Raw genomic sequence first — 27,822 nt, 5'->3', positions numbered from 1 at the left:
AGTACATCCCTGAGGCGGGAGGCGGGCCACGCCGGTCCCAACTCCGGGGGTGGACTTTGGCTCCCCATCCCCAGCACACTGGCGTGAAAGGGTTAATGAGTCGGCTGCCACCATCCCCGGTTCAGGGGACTTGGTCTAAGTGAGATGTGGAGACTTTTACTTCCCGTTCCAACCTGGCGGCGGGAGCCAGGAGTGCTAGCACCACAAGGCGGCCTGTGAGAAGGGCTGGTGCGCTCCCTCCAGCTCACAGAGGTCAGGTGACAACGTAGGAACTAGCTGCGAGGAATGGGTACATTTCCCCCTGCGCTGGTCCTGTACAAGGACCGTGGGCTCCTTCGGGGTTCGGGGAGCGCCTGGCCTCCTGCCGGATCACTTTGTGGGATGGTTTTCATCCATCCGGCTCTACCAGGTATCACGTCTCTGGTTTCAGTCAGCGTGAGGCGGGCACCCCTCTCCTCACCTCCACGGGGGCCCTCGGGGGCTGTGCTAAAGCGAGCGAGCGGGGCGGTGCTGGAAAGCGTTCGTCAGCATGGCTGGCATGGTAGAGGAGCAGAGGATTTGGCTCCCCGTGGCATCAGCCTGTCCCAAGACCTAACGCAAGAAATAGCTTAAAAAAACCCTCTGAATTACTTCTTATCGTGGGCCATTTCCCCCTAACGTGCGGGAGAACGAGAGAAAAGACCCCCCCCCCACCCCAAACAGATATACTAGCCAAAGGGCAGAGATCCTAGACCCTTTTTCAGGCAAACCTACCTTGTTGCAGTTAGCCAGGTGGGCTTTCAGGCCAGAAACGCTGGAATAGATGGCTTCACAGCTCTGCCGAGAGAAAGAAAGAGGCAGAGAGGGTAGCAACTTGCTCCCGGGCTTTTTAGATTTCATGGACTGCCGCCCACCATCCCCAGGAGGTCGCTTTTGATTGTCGGCCCTGGATAATCAACGGGAGGTTAATTTTCTGGGTGATACATGGGGATGAAGCCGCACGTTTCCTATTAGTGCTAATGGGAGTCATGTGGTTCAGTCCTTCTGCCCCAGGGCTGAAAAACGTATCCCTAAACGTCTCCGTGAAAAATGTACGTTCTCTAGGGCTTGGGAGGCCCGGCTGAGCTCCCGGAGTTCTGGCTGCAGCCGCAGAAGCTCCAAGCAGAGAGGCTAATTATCCAGGCAGTTGCATAATCAGCTTCTGAGCAACATCTCTTCTAAGTGCATGTCTCTGACACTAATTAGCTAACATGTCTCACCCTGCTGACGCCCTAGTTTTAAGAGCCCCATTAGCAAGCCTTCGTTCCGGGTGATAAATCAATGGCTCAGGAAGAAGGGCGCAGTTTCTCATCCAGAGGAAAGTTAGGCAAATCCTGAGTTTCAAAAGAGGTTAGTGCATGCCCAGAATGCACGCCCCTCATCTGCGGGGCTTTTCCTGTGCGCCCAACTGGGCATCTGTGCGTGCCAACGGCTAACCTTTGTTAGCTGCACACTCTGTTATCAGAGCTGCAAAATCAGTGACTGTAGTCACCGCCAGCTAAGAGATTTAAAACTCAAGACCTGACTTCCTCTAATAAGAGACAGTCTGGGAAACATGGGCCCTGGCTGAAAAGAGACTTTCTAGTAGGGATGTTAACAAGCAGTTAATTAGCTAACTGTGTTACCTGTCACCAATTTTGTGGTTCCACGCTGCGGGCTCTGCAGTATAAAGCTTATACCGAAGGGCCCACAACGCAGGGAGGCAGCCAGCTCCCTGGGAGCTGGTGCATGCTGGAAACTGGCTTTTAAGCTGGCTCCCGACATGCACCGGCTCCTGCCTGCTCTCCACTCCCAGGGAGCTGGCTGCTGCCCCACGCTGCTGCCTTTCTATCAAAGGCAGCAGCATGGGGTGGCAGCCGGCTTTCCTGGGAGCCAGTGTGTGCCGGGAGCTGGCTTTTAAGCTCCCATCTGCTGCCCAGCTGCTGAGGAGCTGGCTGTTTCCTCATGCTGCTGTCTCTGATACAGAGGCAGCAGTGCGGGGTGGCAGCCCGCTCCCAGGGAGCTGGCTGCTGCTCTGTGCCACAGGAGTGGGGCTGGGAGCCGGTGTGTAACCGTTACAGTAACCGATAAGCATGCGCTTAACTGCTTACACGGTGACACTCTTACATCCCTGCAGCCTTTATTCAGGCAAAACTCCCCAGGACTTCAAAAAGCAGCTCCCAGAACCCAAACCCTGAAATCCTTAGGAAGCTCCCTCTGCACCGCGGCTTTAGCTTATTCACAGATCTCTCCCCTTGGAACAACGAGCCAGCGAGTCCCAGTTCCACTCTCTAGCCCAGGGCCGGGGAACCTTTTTTGGGTTGGGGGCTACTGACCCCCAGAAAAATCAGTCGGGGGCCGCACACAAGTGAGAAGCAAAAAAATAAACAAAAACCCCCCAGACGTGGCCCTGGACTAAGAAGGAGAACGACACTCCCCACATTCCCCTTGCACACCAGCCTTGGGGGGCCAGGCTAGTAGATTTTGTGTGCTCCAGCCCTGTGGGTGGGCGGGCGGCTGAGCATTGGAGTTTCCCAATGCTGACCCTCAGGGGATGGATCCAGGCAAGATGGGGGCCGGATGTGGCCCCCTGGCCTGCGCTTTCCCACCCCTGCACTAGCCTCTCCCTAGCCATTATGTCCAGCAGTATGATCACATCACCGAACGGCACAGTGACTGGACGCGCTTCAAACAGTCATCAAGGCAACTAAAAAGAAAACTAGAAAAAATATCTCCACAGGCCAGACCCTGAGGCCTTTACTCAGGCTGCACGTCAATCCCGTCCCCGGGAGTTTTGCCTACGTACAGACTGAACAGAAACAAGAGCCAAACGGCAGCATTCAGTTCAGAGGTTTCCCCATGGAGAAGTCCCTCCGCCCGAACGTTTCAGCTGGGGGGTATCCTTGGAAAATCCCGCCCGTTATATGCAGAGAGAACGTCCTTACGTTATTGGGGCAGCTGACGTGTCCTTTCTCCTTCACTTCATTCTTCCAGGTTTCCAACAGCCTCGGATTCAAGTTCGGAAGCCCTGGCCGGGTGTAATTGAGCTGCCAAACAATAGAACGTGATTAACACCAGCCCTCCATGCCTTTGAACGGGTTCCACCCCCTGCAGAGGTGAATCAGGGCTAAAAAACTAGTTTGGAGGTTTCAGCCAAGTCCTTACTACACACGTCACCCACCCCACGGAGCATGCTGACCGCAATCCACCGAGAGAGGGGGTCTTTGCTCTGGCGTGGCCAGGGATTAGGAATGAAAGGGAGGCTAGCAAAGGAATATGACAGACTAGTGTGGGAGAAATTGACAATGCTACAGCCAGTGCCAACCAGCCCGATTGGAAACAGCTGTTTTCCAAAGACAAAGTTAGCTGGCCTGGAGTCGGATCTCCCATTGACTTTGGTGGGGGCTGTCCTGGGACCAACATTTCCACTGTGTGGTGCCAGAGATGCCCCTATGGCATTGCTGAACTTCCCAACCAATGAATAAACAACCCTCTATCCTTGGGACGGGCTGTGAGGTCGAACTTTCAACAGCCTCCATGGCTTCCATCCACTGATCAACAGGACTATTCCACTAAACAATGAAAGACTTTGTCTCAGTCTGCTTTTTCTGGCGTGGCCTCTTGTTCCAAGTGCTTTTCATTACAGCTTTATTAGTAACTTTGGGGCCTAACATAATGGGCCAGCTCTTCACTGCACACCCAATCACGGCCACGGGCAGTTTCTGTGCTGTGCTCTCGCGTGTGCATATGTTGGCTTCCGTTTGCGGGGAAATGGCCACACTACGGCATGCTTCCTTAGCGCGCTGTGCTGTGGCCGTGGCTTGCAGCCACGAGCCTGTGCATACCGTAACGGGCTAGCCACACGTGCAGTCGCTGCGACTGTTGCAATTGTGCACGCACTTTTGTGTGAGGAACTGCAGTCCGGTTCATGAAACCGTGGACCGGTGGATTCTGGCTTTGTGAATTCTGCCAGCTGAGCTCGCAAGCATTAATGCACAAATAAACAGGGGCTGCATAAGAACAGGCCAAGTTTGGACAGTGTCCCCCAAAGGAATTCCGGCTCACGCTTTCTAACAGAATTGGGAGTTGACCGTCCACATTTCTTTCCCGTCGGAACATGCTGAGTTTGCTTTCTTCCACCTGGGACGAGTGGCTCTGAAACACGGGATGCTGAGAAAAGGGATGCCCGTCTACTACCCAAGTTCTGTCCTCAAACTCAGGCCTTTCCCTGCCAATCAAAGCTAACTGAAAAACAAAACGAGTCGCCCTGTGGCGCCTGAGAGACTAACAAATCTATACAGAGGAGCGGGAGCTTTCGTGGGCAAAACCCACTTCTTCGGTTGCATGCGAAGCAGGTTCTGCCCACGAAAGCTCACAATGCTGGAGATATATTTGTGTTCGTCTCTAAGGTGCCACAGGACCACCCCTTGTTTTGAAAGTTACAGACCCACACGGCTCCCCCGCTGAGACTGAAAAATGAAGCCACATCTCAGAGCGGACCATTTAAAGGCCACCGAGAGAAACGTGGGGCTCTGTAAAAGGCCACAACCAGGCCTGCTGACAGCAGGACAGAGAGGGAAATTGCCCTGGGGTCGGGCAATTCAAAGGGCCCGAGGCTCCTGGCCACAGTTGCTACTTGCTGCTGGAGCACTGCATGATCGGGACGGCGCTCAGGGCTGGGAGGGGGGAGCACCGTGCTCTGTGCAGCTCTGAAGATGGCGGGGGGCCAGTGCGGCGCGCTCCAGGCGGAGGGCTGGCTGCCCCGCCCCAAGGCCCCTCCCTCAATAAACAGCACACACGAACCCTAATAGCAACTGGGTATGGAGCCAGCGGCTGCCTGTCCCCACAGCCTCACAAGGGGGGCTGAGAGTCAGACCTCTCTCCCCTATTGCTCCAGCTTCTCAGCTCTTGAGAGAATTCAGCGCTACACCAACTTGCAAAGCCCACGTTTCCCTTCCCCCCGCCCTCCCCAGAGCACTGCGGTTCCAGAAACATCAGAATCATCTTTATGTCTCTATTAAAAAGCAGCCTCGGGCCTGGAATATTTTATGTTTCCCCCCCATTTCTTTTTTCAAACGGCCTGTACGTAAAAATCGTCCTGGCCAAATCATTAAACAGTTACAACTGTATTTGGCTAAAGCCCATCATCATTTCAGGGAGTGGGGTGGGAAGGCTTTTTGACGGACGGTTGTATTTAATTAGCTTTCCTACTTCAGCCCTCTGCCTCTAGACAGCTCTCCTTCCCCGAAATACACCAGAACAAATCAAACCCACGCTGACTACCCAAGCCAGCACCAGCAAACTGCAAATCCATTGAGCTTTATGAGTCAGAGAGGTAAGACACGGTTCTTTAATCACATACTGTCTCTGTAGAGCAAAACCTCAGAGAAAGACAGAGTGACGAGGTAATTCGCCTTTGGAGATGTAGGTCCAGAGCTAGTTTGAGTTACAAGCGTAAGAAGTTTGAGTCTCAGCTTAATTCCTTAAATCGGCTTTTGTGCACAACCCCTGTTATTTGGGAGAGGCTGGTACCAGCATAAGAATGGCCAGACTGGGTCAGACCAAAAGTCCATCTAGCCCAGTGTCCTGTCTGCTGACCGCGGCCAATGCCAGATGTCCCAGAGGGAGTGAACAGAATAGGGAATCATCCAGTGATCCCTCCCCTCAGCCATTCCAAGCCTCTGACAAACAGAGGCTAGGGACACCATTCCTGCCTATCCTAGCTCATACGTATTGATGGGCCTAACCTCCATTAATTTATCTAATTCTTTTTTGAACCCTGTTAAAATCCTGGTTTCACAACATCCTCTGGCAAGGAGTTCCACAGGTTGACTGTGCACTGCATGAAGAAAAACTTCCTTCCGTTTGTTCTAAACCTGCTACCTATTAAGGACACTTGCATCCTGTGTCCTAAACTCATTCCTGGGTTTGTTGGAAAATCCAAACCCAGATTTGAATTTTGTCCCTTGGCTTTATAATAGGCCAAGGCAAATGGCCGTTTCTACACAGGCCTGGATTTCAGAGTAAGTCCAGGTCTGAACTTGTCATAATGCTTCTTTCAGTCAAAGGTGAGAAGTAGAAGTTTGTTGCTACCTATCAACGGATGCACTGAGGGGGCCTGAGGCGTTTCCTCCTTGCTGATGCATTTCAGCCTTGATTGGTGCAAGAACATCACCCCTCCGTCCTCCAAAGAGATAGCCACTGGTCAGTGGTGCGCACAGATACTCACAAGAGGCTAGGGGAAGACCAACCAATTCACTGTAACTAGGATTTGAACCTCTAGTTCCAGGGGTGAACGGGGCTTGTTCACTAAATCCAGCATTGCCAATGCTCCAGGATTGTCCAGGAGTCTCTAGCACTTAAAGACTAAACTTTAATTAAAGATGATGTCATGTGAGGAAACGGCCAGGAAAACCCTAATATGGGCAACCCGAGGTAGGCCACCCTCCCCAGCCGAAAAGCCGCAATGTTTACAGCAAGTTTTCATCACGGCGTTGAGGAAGCCAGGGAACACGGTGCAAGAACAGGTCAGAAGCATTCTTGGCAGGCGCATCCAGCAACGCCACATAAGTGAGTCCCAGTTTAGCTCCCTAAAGACCAGAACAGACACCAGAGAGGAACAGAGCTAGGGTGGCGGAGTCCCTGGCTGAGGTCAGGTGCATTAAATCTACAGGTTGGACCTCCCTGGTCTGGAACCGTTGGGACCTGAGTGGTCCCAAATGAGAGATTTTGCTGGACCAGGGAAGGTCCTTTCTGGCTCCCTTGTTATTGGCTCCCCAGCCCGGCCTGGCCTCCCAGCTGGCTCTCCACCTGCTACCAGCCCCACTGCCCTGCCATGGCAGCCTGTGGTTCCGCCACTGGGGCTCCTAGAAGCACCCACATTGGCCCCACTAGCCTGTGGTCCCACCACCAGGACTTCTGGTCCTGCCACGACAGACCACTGCTCAGCCACTGGGGCTCTCGGCCCTGCCCACCCTGCTGTGGCTGCCCGTGGCCCTGCCACAGGGGCTCCTGGCTCCACAAAAGCAGACCACTGCCCTACCTGCGCCCATTGGTGTTCCAGCCACCCTGCCACTGGCTTAGCCGGACTCCTGCTGTAGGGCTTCTGGTCACTGACCCCGCTGCAGTCTGGATGGCCGGGTTCCCAGCCCCTGCACGGCTCCTGCCTCTGGTCTTCCACCAGGATTCTCTGGTCCAGTAACATCCGTGGCCTGCATGTTGCCAGACCAGTGAGTCCTGGTTGAGGGAGGTTCAACTTGTACAACAGGGGAGTTGCTTTGGGCTGGCTGTACGGGGAACTGCTCTTCTGAGTAACACCGGTCCACTGAGGGGAGGCACCAAACCATGAAACAGATCTGCTGTCACCTTGCCTCTTGTTTCTTCTGCTCCGGAGAGGCAGCCTGGCACGATTTCGTCCCTCCCCAGCACGAAGGCAAGGGCAAGCCTCACTCCGGAGCCTGGAGCGGGAGCAAACGAAGTCCACGTCTGCACGGTAGTGAAGTGATGTATGACGGTGCATTGGGGTTTTCCCGTCTCCTGCACCCCCGTAATGGCACGAACAGACTCCACCAGCCAGTAGAATGGAGGGAGTTTATTGCTTCTCCAGGATACAGCACAGCACAGGTGTAATCTGGTTACAGGGCAGGACTAGGATGCCTCAGCCCCCTTTGAGATGGGGGAGACTGGGCCCCTAAATTCCAGCCCCTTTCCCTAGGCTGTCTCCTCCATGCTCCCAGACAGAAAGTAACCCACTCACTTCCAGTCCTGCCCCCATCCAGGGCTCCACTCCCCTTCTTCCCATTGTTCCGCTCCCTCAGAGATAACTGGTCAGACAGGTTCGAAGCCCCCTTGCATAATGACTCATCCCTTGCCCGGCTGGGCCGTGCTGCAGCCAGCAGCCAGTGGAGGTCACTCACAACCCACTGCCTAGCATAGCAACCAGCAAGGTACCCCCCACTACGTCACATGATGCCCCTTCCTGGCTGCGTTAGGCTTCTTACGGCCCACCAGTGTCGGAGGAAGGTTCAAGGAGAAATCTGTACAACGTCTTCCTAGAGCTTCCTGAGAATGGCCTTCCAAGCGTGAGGTATCCGGCAGCCGCCTTGTGCGGAACACGGCATCTCGTGCAGCTTATCAAGACTGTGGGTGAGAAAACAGGGCTCCGGTCGATATTGAGGGCTTGCTTCACGTTGAAGTGCGGCATGGGATCCTTGGCGGGATGGTTTTTCTCTAGTGCCGTCGCTTTGGTTAGAAGGAGCTCGTTAAACTGCCTCAGAGCCATTATAACCAGCCCCACCTGCAGGATTTGAACGTAGGTTCTCAGCTCTAGAGCAGCCCGTTACTACAGGCGCTACGGGGGAACGTCAGTCAGCCGGGAGCGGTAGATGTTTGTTACCTCCTGGGTGGGCTCGCCCCAAGAAGGGAACGTGACTCATACTGAGCACGCAATACACCTGGGTTACAAATACGTCCACTTCCACTGGGGCTTGAAGCTTGTGGAGCATCAGGCAGGGGACCTGAGAGACCTGAACGGTTCTTCTAAGAGATAAAAGGTTGGCGGTGAGTCATTCTGCAACTGGGACACATCCACCTTCTCTTGGGATTTAAACTTGGCTCCCAACACTGTCAGACGCCGCCCTCAAAGGGGGAGAGGTGGGAGATGTTGCCTTTTTCAAGGGCACTTTCCCTCCCAATGCTGCGGAAGTGGTGGGTAACATCCTGGGAATTCTGAAGGGGCAGGGATGGAGGGGGACAAGTTCTCCAGAAAAGGGCAAAGATCTGGCACTGACCTTTATGAAGGGGCATAAGGCCTTAGACGCCCCAAACCGGGGGCATCTAATGCCCTTATGACCCTTGAAAATGGCAGCCCGTCTAGACTAGAGAGCATTTATTGCTATGGCTGTGCTGCAATTTTCCCGCCAGTGGAAATGCAGCTGATCCGCAGTACGGCCCAGACCGCTGCACCAAACAAAATAAGCGACGTACAAAAGGGCTTTTTTGCCATACGAATGTGTCTACCTACATTTGGGCTTTAGCCGGCAGTGCTGTCAGTTACAGGAGGGATTCCTTCACCCTCCTGACTTAACAATGCCAACAAAACTTAAGGGTAGACCGGGCCTGCGTGAAGTGAGCCAGTTTGGTGGGGGAAAAGGTAATTAAGAACATAAGAGCGGCCATACTGGGTCAGACCAAAGGTCCATCCAGCCCAGTACCCTGTCTGCCGACAGTGGCCAATGCCAGGTGTCCCAGAGGGAGTGAATCGAACAGATAATGATCAAGCGATCTCTCTCCTGCTATCCGTCTCCACCCTCTGACAAACAGAGGCTAGGGACACTATTCCTTACCCATCCTGGCTAATAGCCATTAATGGACTTAACCTCCAGGAATTTATCTAGTTCTCTTTTAAACCCTGTTATAGTCCTAGCCTTCACAACCTCCTTAGGCAAGGAGTTCCACAGATTGACTATGCGCTGTGTGAAGAAGAATTTCCTTTTATTTGTTTTAAACCTGCTGCCCATTAGTTTCATTTGGTGGCCCCTAGTTCTTATATTATGGGAACAAATAAATAACGTTTCCTTATTCACTTTCTCCTCACCACTCATGATTTTATAGACCTCTATCATATCCCCCCTCAGTCTCCTCTTTTTCAAGCTAAAAAGTCCTAGTCTCTTTAATCTCTCCTTATATGGGACCTGTTCCAAACCCCTAATCATTTTAGTTGCCCTTCTCTAAACTTTTCTAATGCCAGTATATCTTTTTAGTGATGAGGCGACCACATCTGTACGCAGTATTCAAGATGTGGGTGTACCATGGATTTATATAAGGGCAATAAGATATTCTCTGTGGGTATGTCTACACTACCCTCCTAATTCGAACTAGGAGGGTAATGTAGGCATACCGCACTTGCAAATGAAGCCCGGGATTTGAATTTCCCGGGCTTCATTTGCATAAGCCGGGCGCCGCCATTTTTAAATCCCGGCTGGTTCGAACCCTGTGCCGCGCGGCTACCCGTGGCACGAACTAGGTAGTTCGGACTCGGCTTCCTAGTTCGAACTACCGTTACTCCTCATTCCACGAGGAGTAACGGTAGTTCAAACTAGGAAGCCGAGTCCGAACTACCTAGTTCATGCCGCGTGTAGCCGCGCGGCACGGGGTTTGTACCAGCCGGGATTTAAAAATGGCGGCGCCCGTCTTATGCAAATGAAGCCCGGGAAATTCAAATCCCGGGCTTCATTTGCAAGTGTGGTATGCCTACATTACCCCGCTAGTTCGAACTAGCGGGGTAGTGTAGACATACCCTGTCTTATTCTCTAAGGGTATGTCTACACTACCCCGCTAGTTCGAACTAGCGGGGGTAATGTAGTCATCCGCAGTTGCAAATGAAGCCCGGGATTTGAATTTCTCGTGCTTCATTTGCATGAAGACGGCCGGCGCCATTTTTAAATGCCGGCTAGTTCGAACCCTGTGCCGCGTGGCTACACGCGGCACCGAGTAGCTAGTTCGGATTAGGCTTCTAATCCAAACTAGCTGTACTCCTCGTGGAAGCCTAATCCGAACTAGCTACTCCGTGCCGCGTGTAGCCGCATGGCACGGGGTTCGAACTAGCCGGCATTTAAAAATGGCGCCGGCCGTCTTCATGCAAATGAAGCCCAGGAAATTCAAATCCCAGGCTTCATTTGCAACTGCGAATGACTACATTACCCCCGCTAGTTTGAACTAGCGGGGTAGTGTAGACTTACCCTCTCCCTTTTTTAATGATTCCTAACATCCTGTTCGTTTTTTTGACTGCCGCTGCGCACTGAGTGGATGTCTTCAGAGAACTATCCACGATGACTCTGGAAGGAAAAATAAAAAGCGAAACCAGGTAGAGCCTTGCGGGGTATTTTAAAGTCAGTCAAACTCTATCGGCAGCCTGATGAGGAACCTCCTGCCTCTTTTGCAGCTCTTCATTTTGCCAGCGGATGGGGCGTATGAATTTACTTTTTTGAAAAGACGAGTTGTTGAGGCAACAGGGCCCTTTTGGCAACACACTCCGGGCTTTCTGAGGAAAAAAATTCATCTTTTGTCATCTTGACCCTACCTCAAAGTCAAGGAGTGAGTTGCCCATAATAACAACCGCCTGGATACGTCAGCTTGCAGTCAGACCTCTCGAGTTCACTGACCCTTCTTTGGAGCCTTGAATCTGGATTAAAACCTATGTTCAGGCAAAGGATTAACGAGAAGTGACTTTCCCACAAGGGGCTGACATCAGGGTTTTGGCTAAGAACATGGGGGAGGATGTTATGACTCTTTATGCAGTGTACTCAGCGTTCGTACTGTCCTGCGAATGACCTTTATTTCAGAAATCATAGCACTTGGGGACCGAGTTCAGAGCAATCAGAAAAGAATTTCACAGCCCTGTAGCCTGGTTAAAGGCCCGGGTACCCCCCCTCCCCCCTCCTGCCCCGCCATGCCCCAAACAAAAAATGCCAAAGCAGGAACTAGACTCTGGTGGAGAGGGGCCAATGGGGCACCTTAAGAACTCAAATGCAGATCTGAATTCTACAGCTGGCCTCCGGACTCTATGGTGAACTGCCCTCAAACCCTGCTCCCCAAACTCTGGGAAAGCCTGGATCCAGATTCAAACCCAGTTCAAGTAGAACAGGGATTTGACCATCCCAGCAGCTGAGCACCGCCTGTGTGGCAGGAGGCATCGTTGCTTCCCACGGACGTCGAAGGGAGGTGGGGCGCTCAGCATTTCACAGGAGGGGGTGCCAGCTGCAGCTTGAAATGTCCCCATAAATGCCCGCTCCCCTTCGAGGCCCCTTGAAAAATTCGTTTTGTCCCTTAATAGAGGGCTGTGGCTCCTGTCCCTGTTATTCAGATGTGGGAAAGTATTAATCTCTCTCAGTATAAAAAAATGTTTTCCCTGTGGGACGACAGAGTGATGTCATCACGTCAATCTGTGTCCTGCCTGCCCCCTCCCTCCCTCCCCCCTTCCCCCTCCCCTTTCCCCAGCGCTCAGCAACCGGGTCCTGCCCGATGGCTGGGAGGAAGGGCGGAGGAGAGCAAGGGCTGGGCTGACCTCGGCCCAGCGCCTGGGGGACGAGGGGGCAGGCCAGGGCTGCTACACTTGGCCTGGCCCTCCTGGTAGCTGGAGGGAAAGCCAGGGCTGTCTACCCCCAGAGAGAGGGGGGTTGGTGGGTGTAGGAAGCAGGGGCACAGCCCTCTAGGAAACTCTAAAAATGAAAATGCCTTAAATAAAAAAGGAACATTATTTCTAGGGGTATGTCTACACTACCACCCTAGTTCGAACTAGGGTGGTAATGTAGGCAACCGGAGTTGCAAATGAAGCCCGGGATTTGAATTTCCCGGGCTTCATTTGCATAAAGCCGGGCGCCGCCATTTGTAAATGTCTGCTAGTGCCGACTCCGTGCCGTGCGGCTACACGCGGCACGGACTAGGTAGTTCGGACTAGGACGCCTTGACCCTACCTCATGAACCTAGGAAGCCTAGTCCGAACTACCTAGTTCGTGCCGCGTGTAGCCGCGTGGCACGGAGTCCGCACTAGCGGACATTTAAAAATGGCGGCACCCGGATTTATGCAAATGAAGCCCGGGAAATTCAAATCCCGGGCTTCATTTGCAACTCCGGTTGCCTACATTACCACCCTAGTTCGAACTAGGGTGGTAGTGTAGACATACCCTAGGAGAAGTTACTCCCCTTCTTAATATGGGTTTGTACAGCACCTAGCACCCTGAGGTTTCGGTTCATGATTGGGCCCTTCCGAGGTGATATGCCAACACAAATCACCATCACCAGCGTACCCTGTAAGCTGATAGCTTAGGTGGCCGCTCAGGAGAGACTTAAATGCCTCCCAGCTGATTGGCAGCACGGCCACAGTCTCCCACAGCTGGCAGCATCCGCATATGCCTTGGTGCACAAAACAAAATGTATTCCGCACATGGATGGAAAAAATTAGAGAGAATATTAAGAGTTCAAGCAGAGAAATACAGGGAGAGAAGGGAAACTTGGCTGGGTGGCAGGAACAAGAAAGCCTACGACAGAGTAGTGAAAGACAGTGAGCTGAATGCTTCTCGCACCCGCTCGCTCAGCAACAGTCTGAAAAGCACCTGGCAAAAAAAAAAAAAATCCACTTTCAAGGTCAGCGAAAAAGTTCAATTGTTCAGTAAAAATATTCAAACCCAAACAAAACTTTTATTCCAATTGTTTTTGCCTTTTGCTGAAAAATCTAATGGATGCTGGCAAAACTAAACGTTTCAACCACACAAGATTTCAGCCGCCTCTCGCAATCAAACTTCCAGGCTTACGGCTCAGCTCAAACACCGAGTATAAAACCGAATGGCCCAGGGTGCCTTCCGGCGAATCCCAGTTGGCCTCTACAGGAATCCTAGAACACTAGATCTGGAAGGGACTTAGAGAGGTCATCAAGTCCAGGCCCCTGCCCTCACGGCAGGACCAAGCACCCTACATCCCTGACAGGTGTCTGTCCAACCTGCTCTCAAATATCTCCAGTGGCCACCCCAGCTATCAGGCCGGTTCCCTGACACATCCAGGTGTGTACAGCACCCCAGTGTCTCCCCTCCCCCCTCGCATAACGACAGGAAAAAATCCGGAGTTCTTACGCGCTTCGTTTCAGGTACCAGGTCGTCCTTCATCCGTCGTTTGGTCCAGTCTTTGGCCAGCTCATCCTCAGCGATCTCCTGCAGGTGGAAGACGGCTACTTGGGCTGACGTGCGCCGGATTCTGCCACTAGGAGTCCTTTCAAAATCTTCTACGGGGCTGGCCTCCGGCTTGACCTCTGGCTCTTCCGGCGGCTGAAATATAGAAATGGCGAAGAAAGAGAATGGCTAACGGCTGGAGCGCAGCTAGAGCGCACTCCCTCCCACTAGAGCGCAGCTCCCTCCGCAACAGAGCTCGCAGTCTTAACTTCCGGGGGAGTTGGTCTTTTAACCCAAGCCCTGTCCTCACATATGTCAGCGTCTCAGGTTGTGTTTAGACTACATCCTTCCTTCGAAAGAGGGATGTATACGAGCCCGATCGAAAGTGCAAATGCAGCACAGATTTAAATATCCTGCACTTCATTTGCATATTCACGTCCAATCTCCGTTTCAAAAAGGGTATTTCAAAAGTGAAACCGTGGTCTAGACATGGTTCTTTCGACTCGGGAACTTTTCCCACCTCTCCAGCCTAAGTTTCAAGAAGTCAGGGATGGTTTGGGCTTCAATGAGACAACAGTTTCCTGCTGCCCTCTGAACATAACGCAGGTGAGGGAGTGTGTGCGTGGGGGTGTGTGCGCGCATGCGTGCACACTGATCATGTTGTCTGTGAATGTGATCAGAGACGCAGGCTTTCACCCTCAGCCTCGTGCGTGGGTCTCACCGTAGACGTGTGCTCCGACCGCACGTGGTAGTCATGTCCCGCCTTGGATTTGTACTTCTTCCCGCAGTGTGGGCAGCTGAATATGGGCTTCTCCACTTCAGAGGGCTGCTTCCCACACCGTTTCTGGTGGTACTGGTACCCCATCAGGCTGGAGAAGTTGGCCGTGCAGCCCTTTGGTGGTGGGAACAAGAGGGTTAAGGTGAGGCGTTCACTGCCCACGGATGCGCACAGGTTGAAAGGGTCATAGGATCATCACACCAACATTTCAAGGAGGCATCATCCACCGGGCTGTTCTGCACCTCCATGGCATGGACCCTGAACATCCTCCTTTAACTCACAGGGGAGATGAGAACCACAGGGCAGCTGCACCAGGCCCACAACCTCTCCCCAGAGAGTCTAGGAGGTTTCTTACCATGCCCTTCATTTTGCACAAGGATGCTGTGCCCCAAACGCATTCTGCTCACGGCCCTGGAATGGAGCAGACATTCCTCGCTTTCTGGGGAATCCATCCTAGTTTCTGGGGGCACTGGTACCCCATCCGGCTGGAGATGTTGGCCATGCAGCCAACTTCCCCAAGATCTCAGCTCTGCTAGCTGGCGCGCTCTCCCTCCCACACCATTTGGTACCATCCGCCAAACCTGCCCAGGAATAATTATGAGACTGGGGTTCAGAGAAACCGGGGTTCTCCAGTTGTTTACTGCACACACAATTAACGGTGCCTGCCCAATGGACGCCTTCACTCCAGAACATCCTCCAGACATCACATTTAACCTCAGACAAGCAGAAATAGAGGGGAGGAGGCTAGTTTGGGCTTGACTGGGCCACCTGTAGCACTTTGGCACCCAAAGGCGAGGACTCTCAGAACCAAGTATGACAGACCAAGTGAAACGTGTCCTCTGGGGGTGGAGAGGACAGCTGCTCATGGGAGCCAACCAGCAGAATTGGGCAAACCATTCATGGCCCGTTACTTTGGCCCTTTACCTGCTCCCAACGTGCTTGTAAATGGCTCCCTGTCCCTGTCACTTGCAGCAAGTCACTGAAGAACTTCAGGGACTCGTCACTCTTGCCCTGGAGTTTGCTCCAGCTTCCCCCGGGACTGATTAGATACGACTGGGCGCGTCGGCCCACGTGCGTTACATTTCTGGTCCCCGATGGGAGGAGACTCCTCCCTCTGGGCAGATACTTGAATATTCCAGCTGGGATTTCCCCTTCTGTGAATATTCCTCCACCTCCCCCGCTTCCATGGTCATTCTGCCAGGAACCGTCTCGGAGGGCTCACGCTCCAAGGGGGAGCGGAGCTGAGCTGCGGCAAATTCATTTTAAACTCAGAGACGCTGCGCTACAGTCTCTGTCCATCTCCGGATCTGGGCTCTTTATTCCTTTCATCCCTTTGCAGAGCCATAGATAGGAATTGTGCTTGTACCTCATTGGGGCATTTCAGCTTCCCCATCTGCTTTAGCACTTTCCTCAGCCTTTCCCGCTCTTCCGGCTCCCCAACTCCAGCGGCTTCCTCAGGACTGGGCTGGAAACAAGGGAGGAACGGAAGCGACAGAGTCAGCCATTCACTCGTGTCCTCTGTGCCCTGAGAATGGCCACAAACTTCGGCCCCCAGGGAGTTCCCTCCCTGTCAACTCCTAGAGGAGCGTCTCGGGTTGGAAATCGTGAGCTGGCTTTTCCATCGTTTCAAGGCACACAAATGCCCTGGGAGTCCCTTGCCTAAGTTGTCTATACAGTGAGCCTGTGTTTGCAAGCCAACGGCGAATCTGAAAGTCCACACGCAACTCGTAAGTGAAAACACCCTGCTCCAAAAACAGAGCACAGGAGACTCATTCACCACAAAAAGGCAAGTTGGACTTGATAAACTCGGGCTATGAAGAAAATACGATGAGGCCTTGTCCTGGCCTCTCAAGACATGTACACGACCAGATTTTTAAGATGGTATCATGAGCTTTCGTGGGCACAGACCACTTCTTCAGATGACTCTGGTCATCTGAAGTGGGCTGTGCCCACGAAAGCTCATGATCCCATCTACATGTTTTGTTCGTCTATACCGTGCTACCAGCCAGACTAACTCGGCTACCTGCTGAGGTTTCCAGATTTTTAAGAATGGCCTAAAAAAGGGGGCACCCGCCAGCTTTGGGGTGCACACATACGTTCAACGGCAAACCGCCTCGCTGCATGCACTGGCTAGACTTTGTGGGAGGTTAAACGTGATTCCTGAAACTGCAAGCCCAATTTTGGAGTCAGAGTTTAGGCGCTTTGGAAAATTTGGCTCATTGAGTGTTCCTCCATTGTGTAATGTTAGTCTTTGCTGGCCATGCCCTGACTCACTGAGTCCAGTGGGTGTCCTTCCTGTGCACGTGGATAGAGGCTGTGTGTTAAGGACTGGTAGTCTTTGCCCAGGGGAGGGCCAGGGCAGGAGAAGGAGGGTGCATTGCCAGTCTGGATTGAGGTACATGGTAGGCGCTGTATGTGGGATGCTGGAAAGCCAAAGCTTCAGGTCCCTTGTTTTCATCCGCATCAAATGTCCCATTTCCAAAAAACCCCAAACTGTTTATCCATCTTCTTCCCTGCCTCTCCCGGCGCAAGCCGCCAAGCAGAAGCTGGAGACCGGCGCGCACTCTGGGAACTCTTACCTTGTTGACGTGCTCAGCCATGGTGTGGTAGTTGAGCCCAGCTTTGGACTTGAACTGCTTTTTGCAGCGCTGACATTTCAAGGCATCCTGCAGCTGAACAAAGTAAAGGGGAGTCACCACGCCGGCCTGTTCATGTTCCTTTTCCCAGGGTGCCTTCTGTCTCAACCCACTGGCAGCACTTGTCGGGCCCACAAGATGGCACTTGGAAGCGTAGGTGCGGGGAGAGGGTTTGGGGAGCTGCAGCACCCCTGGGTTTTGCACCTGGCTTCTCCACACCTTGGGCCCGGCCCTGCTGCCAGCAACTCCCGCCCTGAGTCTCAGCCTTTGAGCAGCCCCTGCAGGATCCTGCCAGCCCCACACACTTTGCTGGCCTCTTGGGGTCCTGCCAGCCCTGATGGCACTCTGGGTCTCGCTACTCACTGGCCCTGTCATGGACAATCACCCTTGGACCCCATGGGCTCTACCGATCCCACCAGCTCCAGGGTTCTGCTGCTGGCCCAGCTGTGGGTTGCAGCCACGGAGTCTGGTCTGCCTAGTCCAGGAGAGTTGGCAACTTGATTTCAACAGGGCTAAGCAGGGGAGGGAGGATGATGAAGCTCAACATCCCCACCCCAAAAATAGTTCCAGCTACCACTGCTGTGAAAGCTGATGAATGGACCTGAACCAGAACCTTAGATCAGAACCCGTGGGATGAGGTTTACCGGGGAGGTCAACAAATGCCTTTGATGTCGACTGCGGAGTGTCCAGACTACCACGCTGTGCCGCCAAACAGCTGATCGGCACAGCGCAGCAGCCATTTTAATTTAAATGAAGCGGCGATTATTTAAATCTCCGCTTCATTTCCCTTTGCCGAGTAAACAAATCTACATGGCTCCGTCGACGGAGCCATGTAGTCTAGACATGCCCTCTCTGAATTAGATTTAGTGGGTCTTCACTAGACCTGCTAAATCAAACCCCGGAAGATCAACAGCGGCAGCGGCGATCTTCTGTCTGGTGTAGACATAATCTTAGAGCTTGTACGCGGCAAATATCTGTAGTCAGGAATGTGGAATGCAGATATCTGTAATCAGTTACAGAAATGTCACTGAGATTTCATCACCAGACCAGCTTCCTGCAACAGGGCCTATTTAAAAAGGCATTGAAAAGGAGCTATGCGCATTGTAACAGCTAACCTGCAGATGGACAAGCAGAATTTGCAAGCGATCAAGCACATATTGATGGCCACTGAGGTGAATATCGAGATGCATTGACCCCAGAGGCAAATATGCACCGCAGTGAACCCTGAAACAACAAATCCAGATAGCCACCAAAACAAGAAGTCAATGCATGTCGTCGTTCCAGTCATTCCAACAGCTAACCCAGTGGTTCTCAAACTTTTTGGCCCGTGGCCCATCCCTCTCAATGCAAACCTTTTCATGGACCACGAGTCAACCATCCATGATGCCAAAATGGGTGCAGAAGGGGATTGGGGTGTGAGGTGTGGGAGGGAGGGTGCAGAAGCAGGCTGAGAGCGGGGGTCTTGGTGGGACGGAGGGTGCAGGAGTGGGTTGGGGGTGTGAGAGGAAGGGAGGGGTGCAGGAGCTGGGTGGGGGTGTGGTGTCTCGGTGGGATGGTGTGTGTGAGGGGTATAGGGGTAGAATCTAGGCATGAGAGAGATGGGAGGTGGTTACCTGGCTAGGTGCCCCCTGCTGCTCCCATTGGCCATGATTCTGGCCAATGGGAGCAGTGGGGAAAGCCCTTGTGGCTACAGGAAATGGGTTTGACTCAGAGCAGGCCCAGTCTCCACCAGGGACTAGCGAGCTAGGGTTAGGGGAGCAGAAAGCAGCTTTTGCCCCTCTATCGTGAGCTGAGCTCCTCGGCCACGGCTGAAGATCTGGGTCTATAATCCCAGTGGGGCAGGTTTTGCTCACAGTGGAAATAGGGTTGCCAACTCTCCCAGACTGCACACCATTGCCACGAAGGGCGTCCGGTCCGTCGCTGGGCAACCCTGCGTGGAAAGCATGGAGAAGCTTTGTAAGCTCCAAGCTGATCTCTTCCACCAAAAGAAGCTGGTCTAATAAAAGATATTGCCCCGTGATATTACTCCCCTCACCCGTGTCTCTAAAATATCCTGGGACAATGCCTAAGGTCTCCTATGGCAGCAATATCTCATATAAAAAGAGTCCTATCAGTGAGGTACAGGGGAGGGATATTTAAAACGGTTGATAATGTAACCGTGTAACCGTTAAAAACCTGTCTCAGTGGTTTCACTTTGCAGGCTCTGCAGAATAAGGCTCATACTGCAGAGCCCGCAGCAGAGCTGGCTCCCCGGGAGCAGGGCCAGTAGTCAGTGAGTGCTGAGAGCTGGCTCCTTGCTGCCGGCCCCACTCCCAGGGAGCTGGCTGCACGGGGAACAGCCAGCTTCCCAGGAGCAGGGTTGGCCACCGGAGCCAGTGCATGGGTGGAGTCAGCTTAGTAGTGCATCAGCTGCCAGCCCCACTCCTGGGGAGTTGGCTGCCACTCTGCTCTGCAGACTCTGCTACAGAGCCAGCAGCATGGGGCGGCAGCCAGCTTCCCAGGAACCGGCTTATAAGATGGCTCCCAGTGCACACTGGCTCCTGGCGAGCCAGCTGCTGCCCCAGGCTGCAGGCTCGGATACAAAGCCAGCAGCACGGGATGGCAGCTGGCTCCCCGGAAGTGGGCCCGGGAATTGGCGTGTAACTGTTTTGGAAACCCGTAAGCTCATGCTTATCCATTAACTGTTTAAACAGAATGGGTGCGTCTACACTGCGCCCTTAGCTGGAAATAAGTTAAGCAAACTGAGCTATGCAAACCGCATAGCTTATTTTGCATTAATTTCGAAATAGAGCATTATTCCGAAACATCCTTTAATCCTTGTGGAACGAGGTTTACAGGACGTCGGAATAGCATGCTATTTCAAAAGCTATTTCTAAATAACGGGTGTGCTGTCAAGACACGGAAAATGCTATTTAGGGATTCTGGAAGTATCCCGAAATAGAGCCACTGTCTAGATGCTCCCTTAAACTCCGACATCCCTTGTCCAGAGTGTAAGTTTACCTATTTTTTAAAATACAATTTCAGTCGAGACGGGATATTTTCTGAGTGATGTGCGTGACCACAACCACAATTTCTTGGGCTCAGTGCATGAATGTTCCACTGAGAAACGCTCCGGGCGGGCGGTATTATGGGCAGGCAGTCAGATCTGATGATCACATTGGGCACGTATGGCTTTACAAATCTATAAATTTAGCCTCTGGAAATAAAAGACGGAGAAGCCAGCCTGAAGCACCTTGCCACCTCTGTGGAGACAACCAGCAGGGGCTCCCCATCCCACAGCTTGAGTTTTTGCAAGCACCAATATCAGTTAGGGAAGACTCATTATTAATTAAGACATGGGAGGAAGGATGGTCCAGTGGCTAAGCACCAGCCTAAGACTGGAGAGCCTCATATTCAATTCACGCCCTGCCACAGACTGCGTATGTGAGACCACCGGCAAGTCCCTAGGCCTCTCTGTGCCTCAGTTTCCCCATCCCCGTGCAATGGGGACAATGCCATCGCTCTGTCTCATAGGGGTATTGTGAGGGTTAATCCATTAATGACTGTGAAGCGCTCTGATGGCTACGGATGGAAAGAGCTGCAAAAAAGCTTGGTAATCATTATTATGGTTAATAATAATTTAATTCTAGGATGTGCACATTTCTTCTCCAGCAGAATAAATCAGCTACACTTGAACAATGCGAAGTGCCTACTTTTTGACAGACATCCATGTGCTTTCTGAGCCCAACAATGGTTTTCCGGGTTATAACGCCACATGTAGGACAGGCAATTTCTCCTTTCTCGTTGATCTCCCGCTGCCACTGATCCTCTGGGTTTGCTAGAGGCAGAAGAAAGGCAAAACAAGGAAAGGGTTGGTACTAGAGGGACAAATATTGTTTTCCCCCCGAGGAAAGCCCTTTCCAGGATTCAGGAGCAGGAGAAATATCGAGGTTCAACAGGTTGGAAATCACTGACATTGCCAAATGCAACAAATCATTCAGAGAAAAAAAAACATCCAAATTGCAAACCACATTTCCCAAATTATAGGTTCAAAAATCCATGTGCAGTCGGGTGACTAATTTGCACAAATCATGATTGCAATGCCTCAGGCCAAGTGGGCGCTTGCACACCGTCATTTGATGACTATTTTTGTGCTCTGGGAGGTGGTGGCAGGGGGTAGGGGTGGGGTGGGGAACGCATTTCCAATAGCCAGCTCTGTTGGGACATTTCTGCACTTGGAAAGTTCACATGCCAGAATGTCCCTGTGTCATGCGTGGAGTCAGGTTGCCAAGCAGGGGGGCCCACAGACTTCCCAGGCCCCTGGGCAAGGTGTGTGTGTGGTCTGGCTCTGTGCTCCTAAAAGAGGAGGAGCTTTGGCCAGCCCATAGCCCCGCCCAGCCCATAGCCCCGCCCATAGCCCTGCCCAGCCCCTCCCCACAGGCAGCCTTCAGAACTGCCCAGAACACCCTGCTCCAGAGGGAATTTCAGAAGGGCCCGGGGCCTCTGGCCGCCACTGCGCCAGGCTCCGGGGCAACCACCCTCTTTGCCCCCCACTCCCATGATTGCAATGGGGTTTACACCCTGCATGCGGAGCATGGGCAGAAGGGGGAAGAGATCAGATGCCAGACTTGCCAATCATGGAGACCCATAAGGAAAACAAGCCCAGCTCTACAGGAAGCAGAATAGGAAGATGAGGATCGGAGGGGGCAGGGGAGGTCACAAAAAGCCTGGGAAAGCACCATGAAAAGCCTGGGATAGCTCCAGGCTGCCTCTAAGAACTGGAGAGGGAGACAAATTAAAACTGTAAGCCCTGGAATTTAAGAGCTGACTTGTTTTGGGTTACATTGGGAGACTACTATCATGTCCCCCAGAGGCAGACCAGCTACAGAGCTTGTGTAACTGCCACCAGGTGGATATGAACCTAGGCCCTCTGGAGCTTAGTGTAGGAGCCTCTACAGCTTGCGCTATAAAGCCAGCTGCTTCTCAGCTTAGGCTGTAGCGCTCCCTTGTTCTTCTCTCTCGCTGTGAGCGGTCTAAGTGCTTGGTGTGTGGGTTACACTTGCTCAGGTGTACCAGGCGTGATCCTCACCAGACCCTTGTCATGCGCTGCCAGGAATGGCTGAGGCTTGGTTAAATGAGGTATTTTCCACCCAGCCCTACTCTGGGTATGTCTAGCCTGCACTCTAAAATCGAAATAAGATATGCAATTTGTGCTATGCAAATTGGTTACCTCATTTTGATTTTACTGCGAAATAGGCTATTTTTAAAGGTGGTGAGTCTACATGGCACCAAATTTCAAAATAAAGCACTGTTTCGAGACATTGCTTATTCCTCGTGGAACGAGGTTTACAGGGATGCTGAAATAGTGCGTCCTTTATTTTTAAAATTATTTTGAAACAGTGGACGCATTCCTTGGATGCGGGGTAGCTATTTTGAGATACCAGAGGTATCCCGAAATAGACTTGCAGTCTAGACGTGTCCCTAATGGCTGAACAGTATAATACAGGGTAGCATTTCACTACCTCCACCCCGCCTGTCCTACCATTTCCCATTGTGACCCTAGCCTGCTGCCTTTGAAGTTCAGTATGGCTCAGTCCATTGCAGAATCATCCTGGTTTTCGAATTACATGACCCAAAAGGGTAAGCACTTGTTCATCTGGCTGTCCATTCTTCTGGTTCTGCATCTGCCGTCTCTCCGTCTGCATTGCTGCTCTGCGCTGTTCTTTCCAAGGAGCAAACCACAGACATCAATGGTTTCTGTCAACTCTTCACTGCTGGTCTTCATCCCATATGATCGAAGGTTTTCTTGGAGACCTCCAGAGTTGCCCAACCTTTTCCAACATCCAATTCAACACGAACCCAGGTATCGGGTTCTAGATGTGCCATTCACTGAGTGACATCCACTGTAGAAGTGGTCATAAGCTTTTATCCGATTTGGTTACTTTCTTCGGCTGTGTCTACACTGGGCCACTTATTCCGGAAAAGCAGCCGCTTTTCCGGAATAACTTGCCAGCTGTTTACACTGGCCACTTGCTTTTCTGGAAAAGCAATGACAATCTACTGTAAAATTGTCAGTGTTTTTCCGGAAAAACTATCCTGCTCCCATTCGGGCAAAAGTCCTTTTCCGGAAAAACTGTTCCGGAAAAGGGCCAGTGTAGACAGCACAGTAGTCTTTTCCGCAAAAAAGCCCCGATCGCGAAAATGACGATCCGGGCTTTTTTCCGGAAAAGCGCGTCTACATTGGCCACGGACGCTTTTCCGGAAAAAATGCTTTTCCGGAAAAGCATCTTGCCAATGTAGACGCGCTTTTTCCGGAAATACTTATAACGGAAAACTGTTCCGTTTTAAGCATTTCCAGAAAAGGTTACCAGTGTAGACGTAGCCTTCATGTCTGGCCACTTTGGAGATAGGTTCCCCATCCCAAAGTTGGAAGACTACTTCTGTGAAGCCTTCCTGTTGTATGGACTAGATCCAGTAGCTGCTAGCCGCATTGATCTAGGACTCAGAAGAGCAAGAATGCGTCTTCCTGTACAGCTCTCACACATCTCCACTTGGGGGTTATATCAGCTGCCACTAATAGTATCAAAATCATATGTTGTTTGGGATGTCTTAAATTCTGCTGCTGTGCACTGTGATCCACTGTCTGTCACCGGTTACTCTGGAATTCGGACATGAACAAAAGGGCACTCCTGTTTATCGATGACAGAGTAACATTATGTCTTTCCAGTACATTATTTCGTTAGATCTGAGAAAAAAGCCCACAAGCACCAGCTAAATATGTCCTCTGAATCCACATAAATCTGCAGCGAGGTCTCTCAGGTAAAGGAGTCTGTTCACAGTACGGCTCAGGATCGTCTCATGTTCATTTTGTACTGGATCTCCTTTCAGAAGGCCAGGACCAACACACGCTCCGTAGAGTCCTTCCCTGAGGCTCATCATGGCCGCTACGCTTCGGCTGAGGCGGTTGTTGGCCTTTGACCCCCCACACACTCTGAAGGCAAAGTGTTTGTAAATGATTTCTCTGATGAACTTGCCTCTGCAGGTCAGAATCCCCGCAGGGCTAGCTGGAGCTGAGCCAGGCCATTTCAGGCTGAAGGTGATTGTAGCTCCTTTCTGAGGAGACTGTAACATCAGCTCCCGAGTTCATGTGAATGTCGATTGTTCTGCTGTGACTATTCTGACCGTTTTGTTATCTGAATAGCTGAGGTGAAGTTTAACTCTCTCTTCAACTGTAGCTGCTGTGAAAGGTTTTTCCCCGTTAACCCAATAATCGGTTAGTGAGTGAGTGGCTGCCCCATTCTGGCTAGAAAGGGTTAAAAGAGGTCGGAGGGAGCCCATGCAGAGTTCCAGCCTATCAGGCAGGGGCTTATAAGAAGCCAATCAGAGAGTGGCTTGCTAGAGCAGCCCTGTTTATAAGGAGCTGCTCAGCAGAGCAGTGAGGAGTTGGGTCCTGACCAGGGAGGGGGCAGGTTTGGTTCCCCTGAGAGAAAGCTCCTTGCACAGAGCAGTGCTGGGCAGGCTCAGGGGATAAGGAACAGCTCCGGCCTGATACCCGTGGTTTTGATACAAGGGCTGAGAAGGTGCAAGGGGTCCTGGGCAAGTGGGAGGCAGTAAAGGGAGGAGGAGGGCAGGACAAGGCTGCCACCAGATGGTCCTTGGGACAGAGTAGTGGGCAGGCCTGGGTCCCCCTTCCCTTTTTGCACTGCACCTAGCCACCCTGAAGAGTGGCCTTTATGGACTGTGGCTGCCCTGGAGGTGAGGGGCAAGACTGAGGCTGCAGCTGACCACCGTGGCTGGCATGAGACTGAGGATGCTGATACCCCCGGAAGGGGGACGAGAGACCAGTGTGGTGGACGCGGCTGGAGGGAAGTGTCCTGAAGAGGACGCTGTGATCCTGGGAGTCACGTGGGTCCAGAAGCAGAGGGTGGAGAGAGCATAGAGCAATGACAGGTGAGAATGGGGCACCCTGCTGAGGACTGAGCTAATTCCCAGAGCAACCAGCAGGAGGTGCCATGGTGGCAAGTCTTGACTCCGTTACAGCCTCTTTCTGGGTATGTCTACACTGCCACCCTAGTGGAATGAGTAGTACAGCTAGTTCGGATTAGGAAGCCTAATCCGAACTAGCTACTCCGTGCTGCGTGTAGCCGCGTGGCACGGGGTTCGAACTAGTCGGGATTTAAAAATGGCGGCTCCCGGTTTATGCAAATGAAGCCCGGGAAATTCAAATCCCGGGCTTCATTTGCAAGTGCGGTATACCTACATTACCCTCCTACTTCGAAATAGGAGGGTAGTGTAGACATCCCCCGACTGCCTCCCTCTGGGTGTGAGGGGGAGCAGGAACTGGTGCTGGGAGGGAGGTGGCTTAAAGGCCAGTTCCCTCCCAGCACCATCTCTGTGGGAGGGCGGGCAGGGGAGGCAAAGGCGTAGCAGCGGACAGAGCACAAGTCAGGAATCAGCAGATTCCCGGCTCACGCCCAGTCTCCCCTGCTGCGCTTCAGCCTTTTAAATGTATTAAGAGCCTAGTGGAGTGCAGCCCCTGGCTGGGGGGCAGGGCTGGAAGTTGGGCAGTTTCTGTCTGGTATCATGGAGGAAGCAGCCTAAGCAAGGGGCTGGGATTTAGGGGCCCAGTCTCCCTCATCTCAAGGGGGGCTGAGGCATCCTAGGCCTGCCCTGTAACCAGATTACATCTGTGCTGTATCCTGGAGAAGCAAACTCCCTCTATTCTACTGGCTGGTGGAGTCTGCCATTACAGGAGTGCAGGAGTCGGGGGAACCCCGATGCGCCGTCATAAACATCCCTAGTGGGTGACCCCCACTACTGATTTTTCCGTGGGTCCGTGGCCCCTGCTCTAGGGCCACATGCGGCCGGGGTAACCAAATCGTCATGGGGAACGGAAAGAGCAGCATAACCTTCTCAGCCCCCCAGTGCTGAGCTCTGCCCCCCACTTCTCAGCTGGGGCTTGCCACCTGGGGCTTCATGTCACTAAGCCACACTGAGAACTGAGCCTGTAGTAGGGATGTGAAAGTGTAACCGGGCACACGCTTAACCAAAGAGCCTGGGCTCATCCATTAGCCTTCATGGTTACACGTTGGTCCCCAAGGAGCTGCCTGCCCCCAACTCCCCCCCTCCCCGCTGCTTCTGTATCAGAGACAGCAGGGCAGTGGGGGCAGACAGGACCCGGTATATGTGGGAGCTGGCTTAAAAACCGGCTCCCTGTGCACACCGGCTCCCGGGGAGCCGACCGGCTCCAGCATGTAACCACTGACATTTTCAGCCCTTACACGATTACTTAATGAAACGCATTTCAACATCCCGAGTCAATCCTGAATTGGACGGCTCAGAAATAAGCTACTGCTGAGTGCTCCGAGCACCGGGACGAGTGGAGAAACATTTCCTTAAGCACGCCGCATTCCTCACTCCGGCAGAACGACTCCTGGGAGAATCCGGTCTGAGTCGAGCCAGGCCTACTATTACCCATGCTCCATTATCCTCCCGTCCTCCCTGGAGGTCACCACCCAGGGACTCAATTCTCAGCCGGCAGAGGAATCTCGAGGCCTCACCTGATGATAGATGCGTGATGGCCTCCCTTTTCCCACCAGCTCCCGGAGGCTTCTTTTTTAGCTCATCCTTGCTGCTGGAGCCCTCGAGTTTCTTGGCTCGATGGGCCTTTGCTTTGTCCTCCGCTTTTGCCAGGCCTGTAGAAGGAGAGGGGCCTTTATTAAAGACGCACCCTATAAACAGAGGCCTTAGATCATAAGATCAGCCAGACTGGGTCAGACCAAAGCCCCATGTCCTCTCTGCCCACAGTGGCCAATGCCAGGTGCACCAGAGGGAGTGAACACAACAGGGAATCCTCACGTACTCCCTCCCCTGTCACCCATTCCCAACCGCTGACAAACAGAGTCTAGGGACACCATCCCTGCCCACCCTTAAGACAATGATTTGATGGATGCTCTTCCGGTGAGTGTTAACTAACTGATAACCAGTGACTAGGCAAAACTCCTGCAGTTCTTCGGCACGATGGCTCCTGAAATCAACAGCCGACTTGCCGAAGCCACAACCGCAGGGTTTGACCCAGGACGATGCTACGCAGAATCCCAGATGCACCCAGGGGTTTGCCAACAGAAAGACCGACCCTTTTTCCTGCCCTGCGCTGTTTACAGCTTGAGAAATTCCACGCCAAGCCAGAGCTCAGGACAACACTCCAGCTAAGGGAGGCAGAAGATTTCCGCGGGATGCCTGATGGTGGAATTTCAGAGAGGTTTTGCTAATGAGACCTGGGCAGGGCTGTTTCCGCTAAGAGACGAGTGCAGTTCACAGCTTTTGGGAGCGGCTCGAATGAGAATCCAGGGTTCCTACTATTAAATAGCGGTTCTGGGATCTCATGCGGGACCTTTCCTTCCCGTAGCCTTAAAACATTTGCCGCTGTGAATCCCGAGACTCCACTGAACACGCGGTGGTGTCAGACTGCACATCACTGCCTGGGGACAGGAGAGCAGAGGGGAGGGTCTGTAAGCATGAGTGCCAGGCACACACGGGGAGAGAAACCCCTGGGGAAAGCAGGCTGCTGCCGCCTGCACTACCAAGCGCGCTGCCACGTTGCTAAGTCTGACTGCAACGGCAAACCAATTAGTTCTTGGTGGAAAAGGGATTAGCAGGGAGAATTATACACACGCAGCATGACCGGCACGCCGTCTGGCTTCCCTCCCAAGTAGGGCTTTGCGTCTGCTCTCCCACCTAGAATCACAGAACTGGAAGAGACCTCAGAAGG

General features: G+C 52.7%; 1 protein-coding gene across 4 annotated transcripts in view; it reads right to left on the bottom strand.

Moving 5' to 3' along the window:
- Window positions 1-27,822, bottom strand: part of ZNF512B (zinc finger protein 512B) — an 88,425-nt gene that overhangs the window by 17,871 nt on the left and 42,732 nt on the right. For 3 of the 4 annotated variants that reach the window (XR_016347054.1, XM_089769741.1, XM_089769743.1), the window contains 8 exons: window positions 26,612-26,746; window positions 20,765-20,889; window positions 17,016-17,108; window positions 15,803-15,901; window positions 14,380-14,550; window positions 13,623-13,814; window positions 2,943-3,044; window positions 754-816 (listed from right to left, as the gene is read on the bottom strand). Coding sequence is in view for 3 of the 4 variants with exons in the window: in XM_089769741.1 (XP_089625867.1) it covers window positions 754-816; window positions 2,943-3,044; window positions 13,623-13,814; window positions 14,380-14,550; window positions 15,803-15,901; window positions 17,016-17,108; window positions 20,765-20,889; window positions 26,612-26,746 (980 nt within the window). In the remaining variant the exon portion in view is untranslated. The remainder of the gene's footprint in view (window positions 1-753; window positions 817-2,942; window positions 3,045-13,622; window positions 13,815-14,379; window positions 14,551-15,802; window positions 15,902-17,015; window positions 17,109-20,764; window positions 20,890-26,611; window positions 26,747-27,822) is intronic. The other variant, XM_089769742.1, reaches the window with a different exon arrangement.

The sequence above is a fragment of the Pelodiscus sinensis genome, chromosome 17 (genome assembly GCF_052426305.1).
Source record: "Pelodiscus sinensis isolate ZL-2025 chromosome 17, ASM5242630v1, whole genome shotgun sequence".
NCBI classification, from domain to species: domain Eukaryota; kingdom Metazoa; phylum Chordata; order Testudines; family Trionychidae; genus Pelodiscus; species Pelodiscus sinensis.
This window is presented reverse-complemented; position numbering and strand designations above follow the sequence as displayed.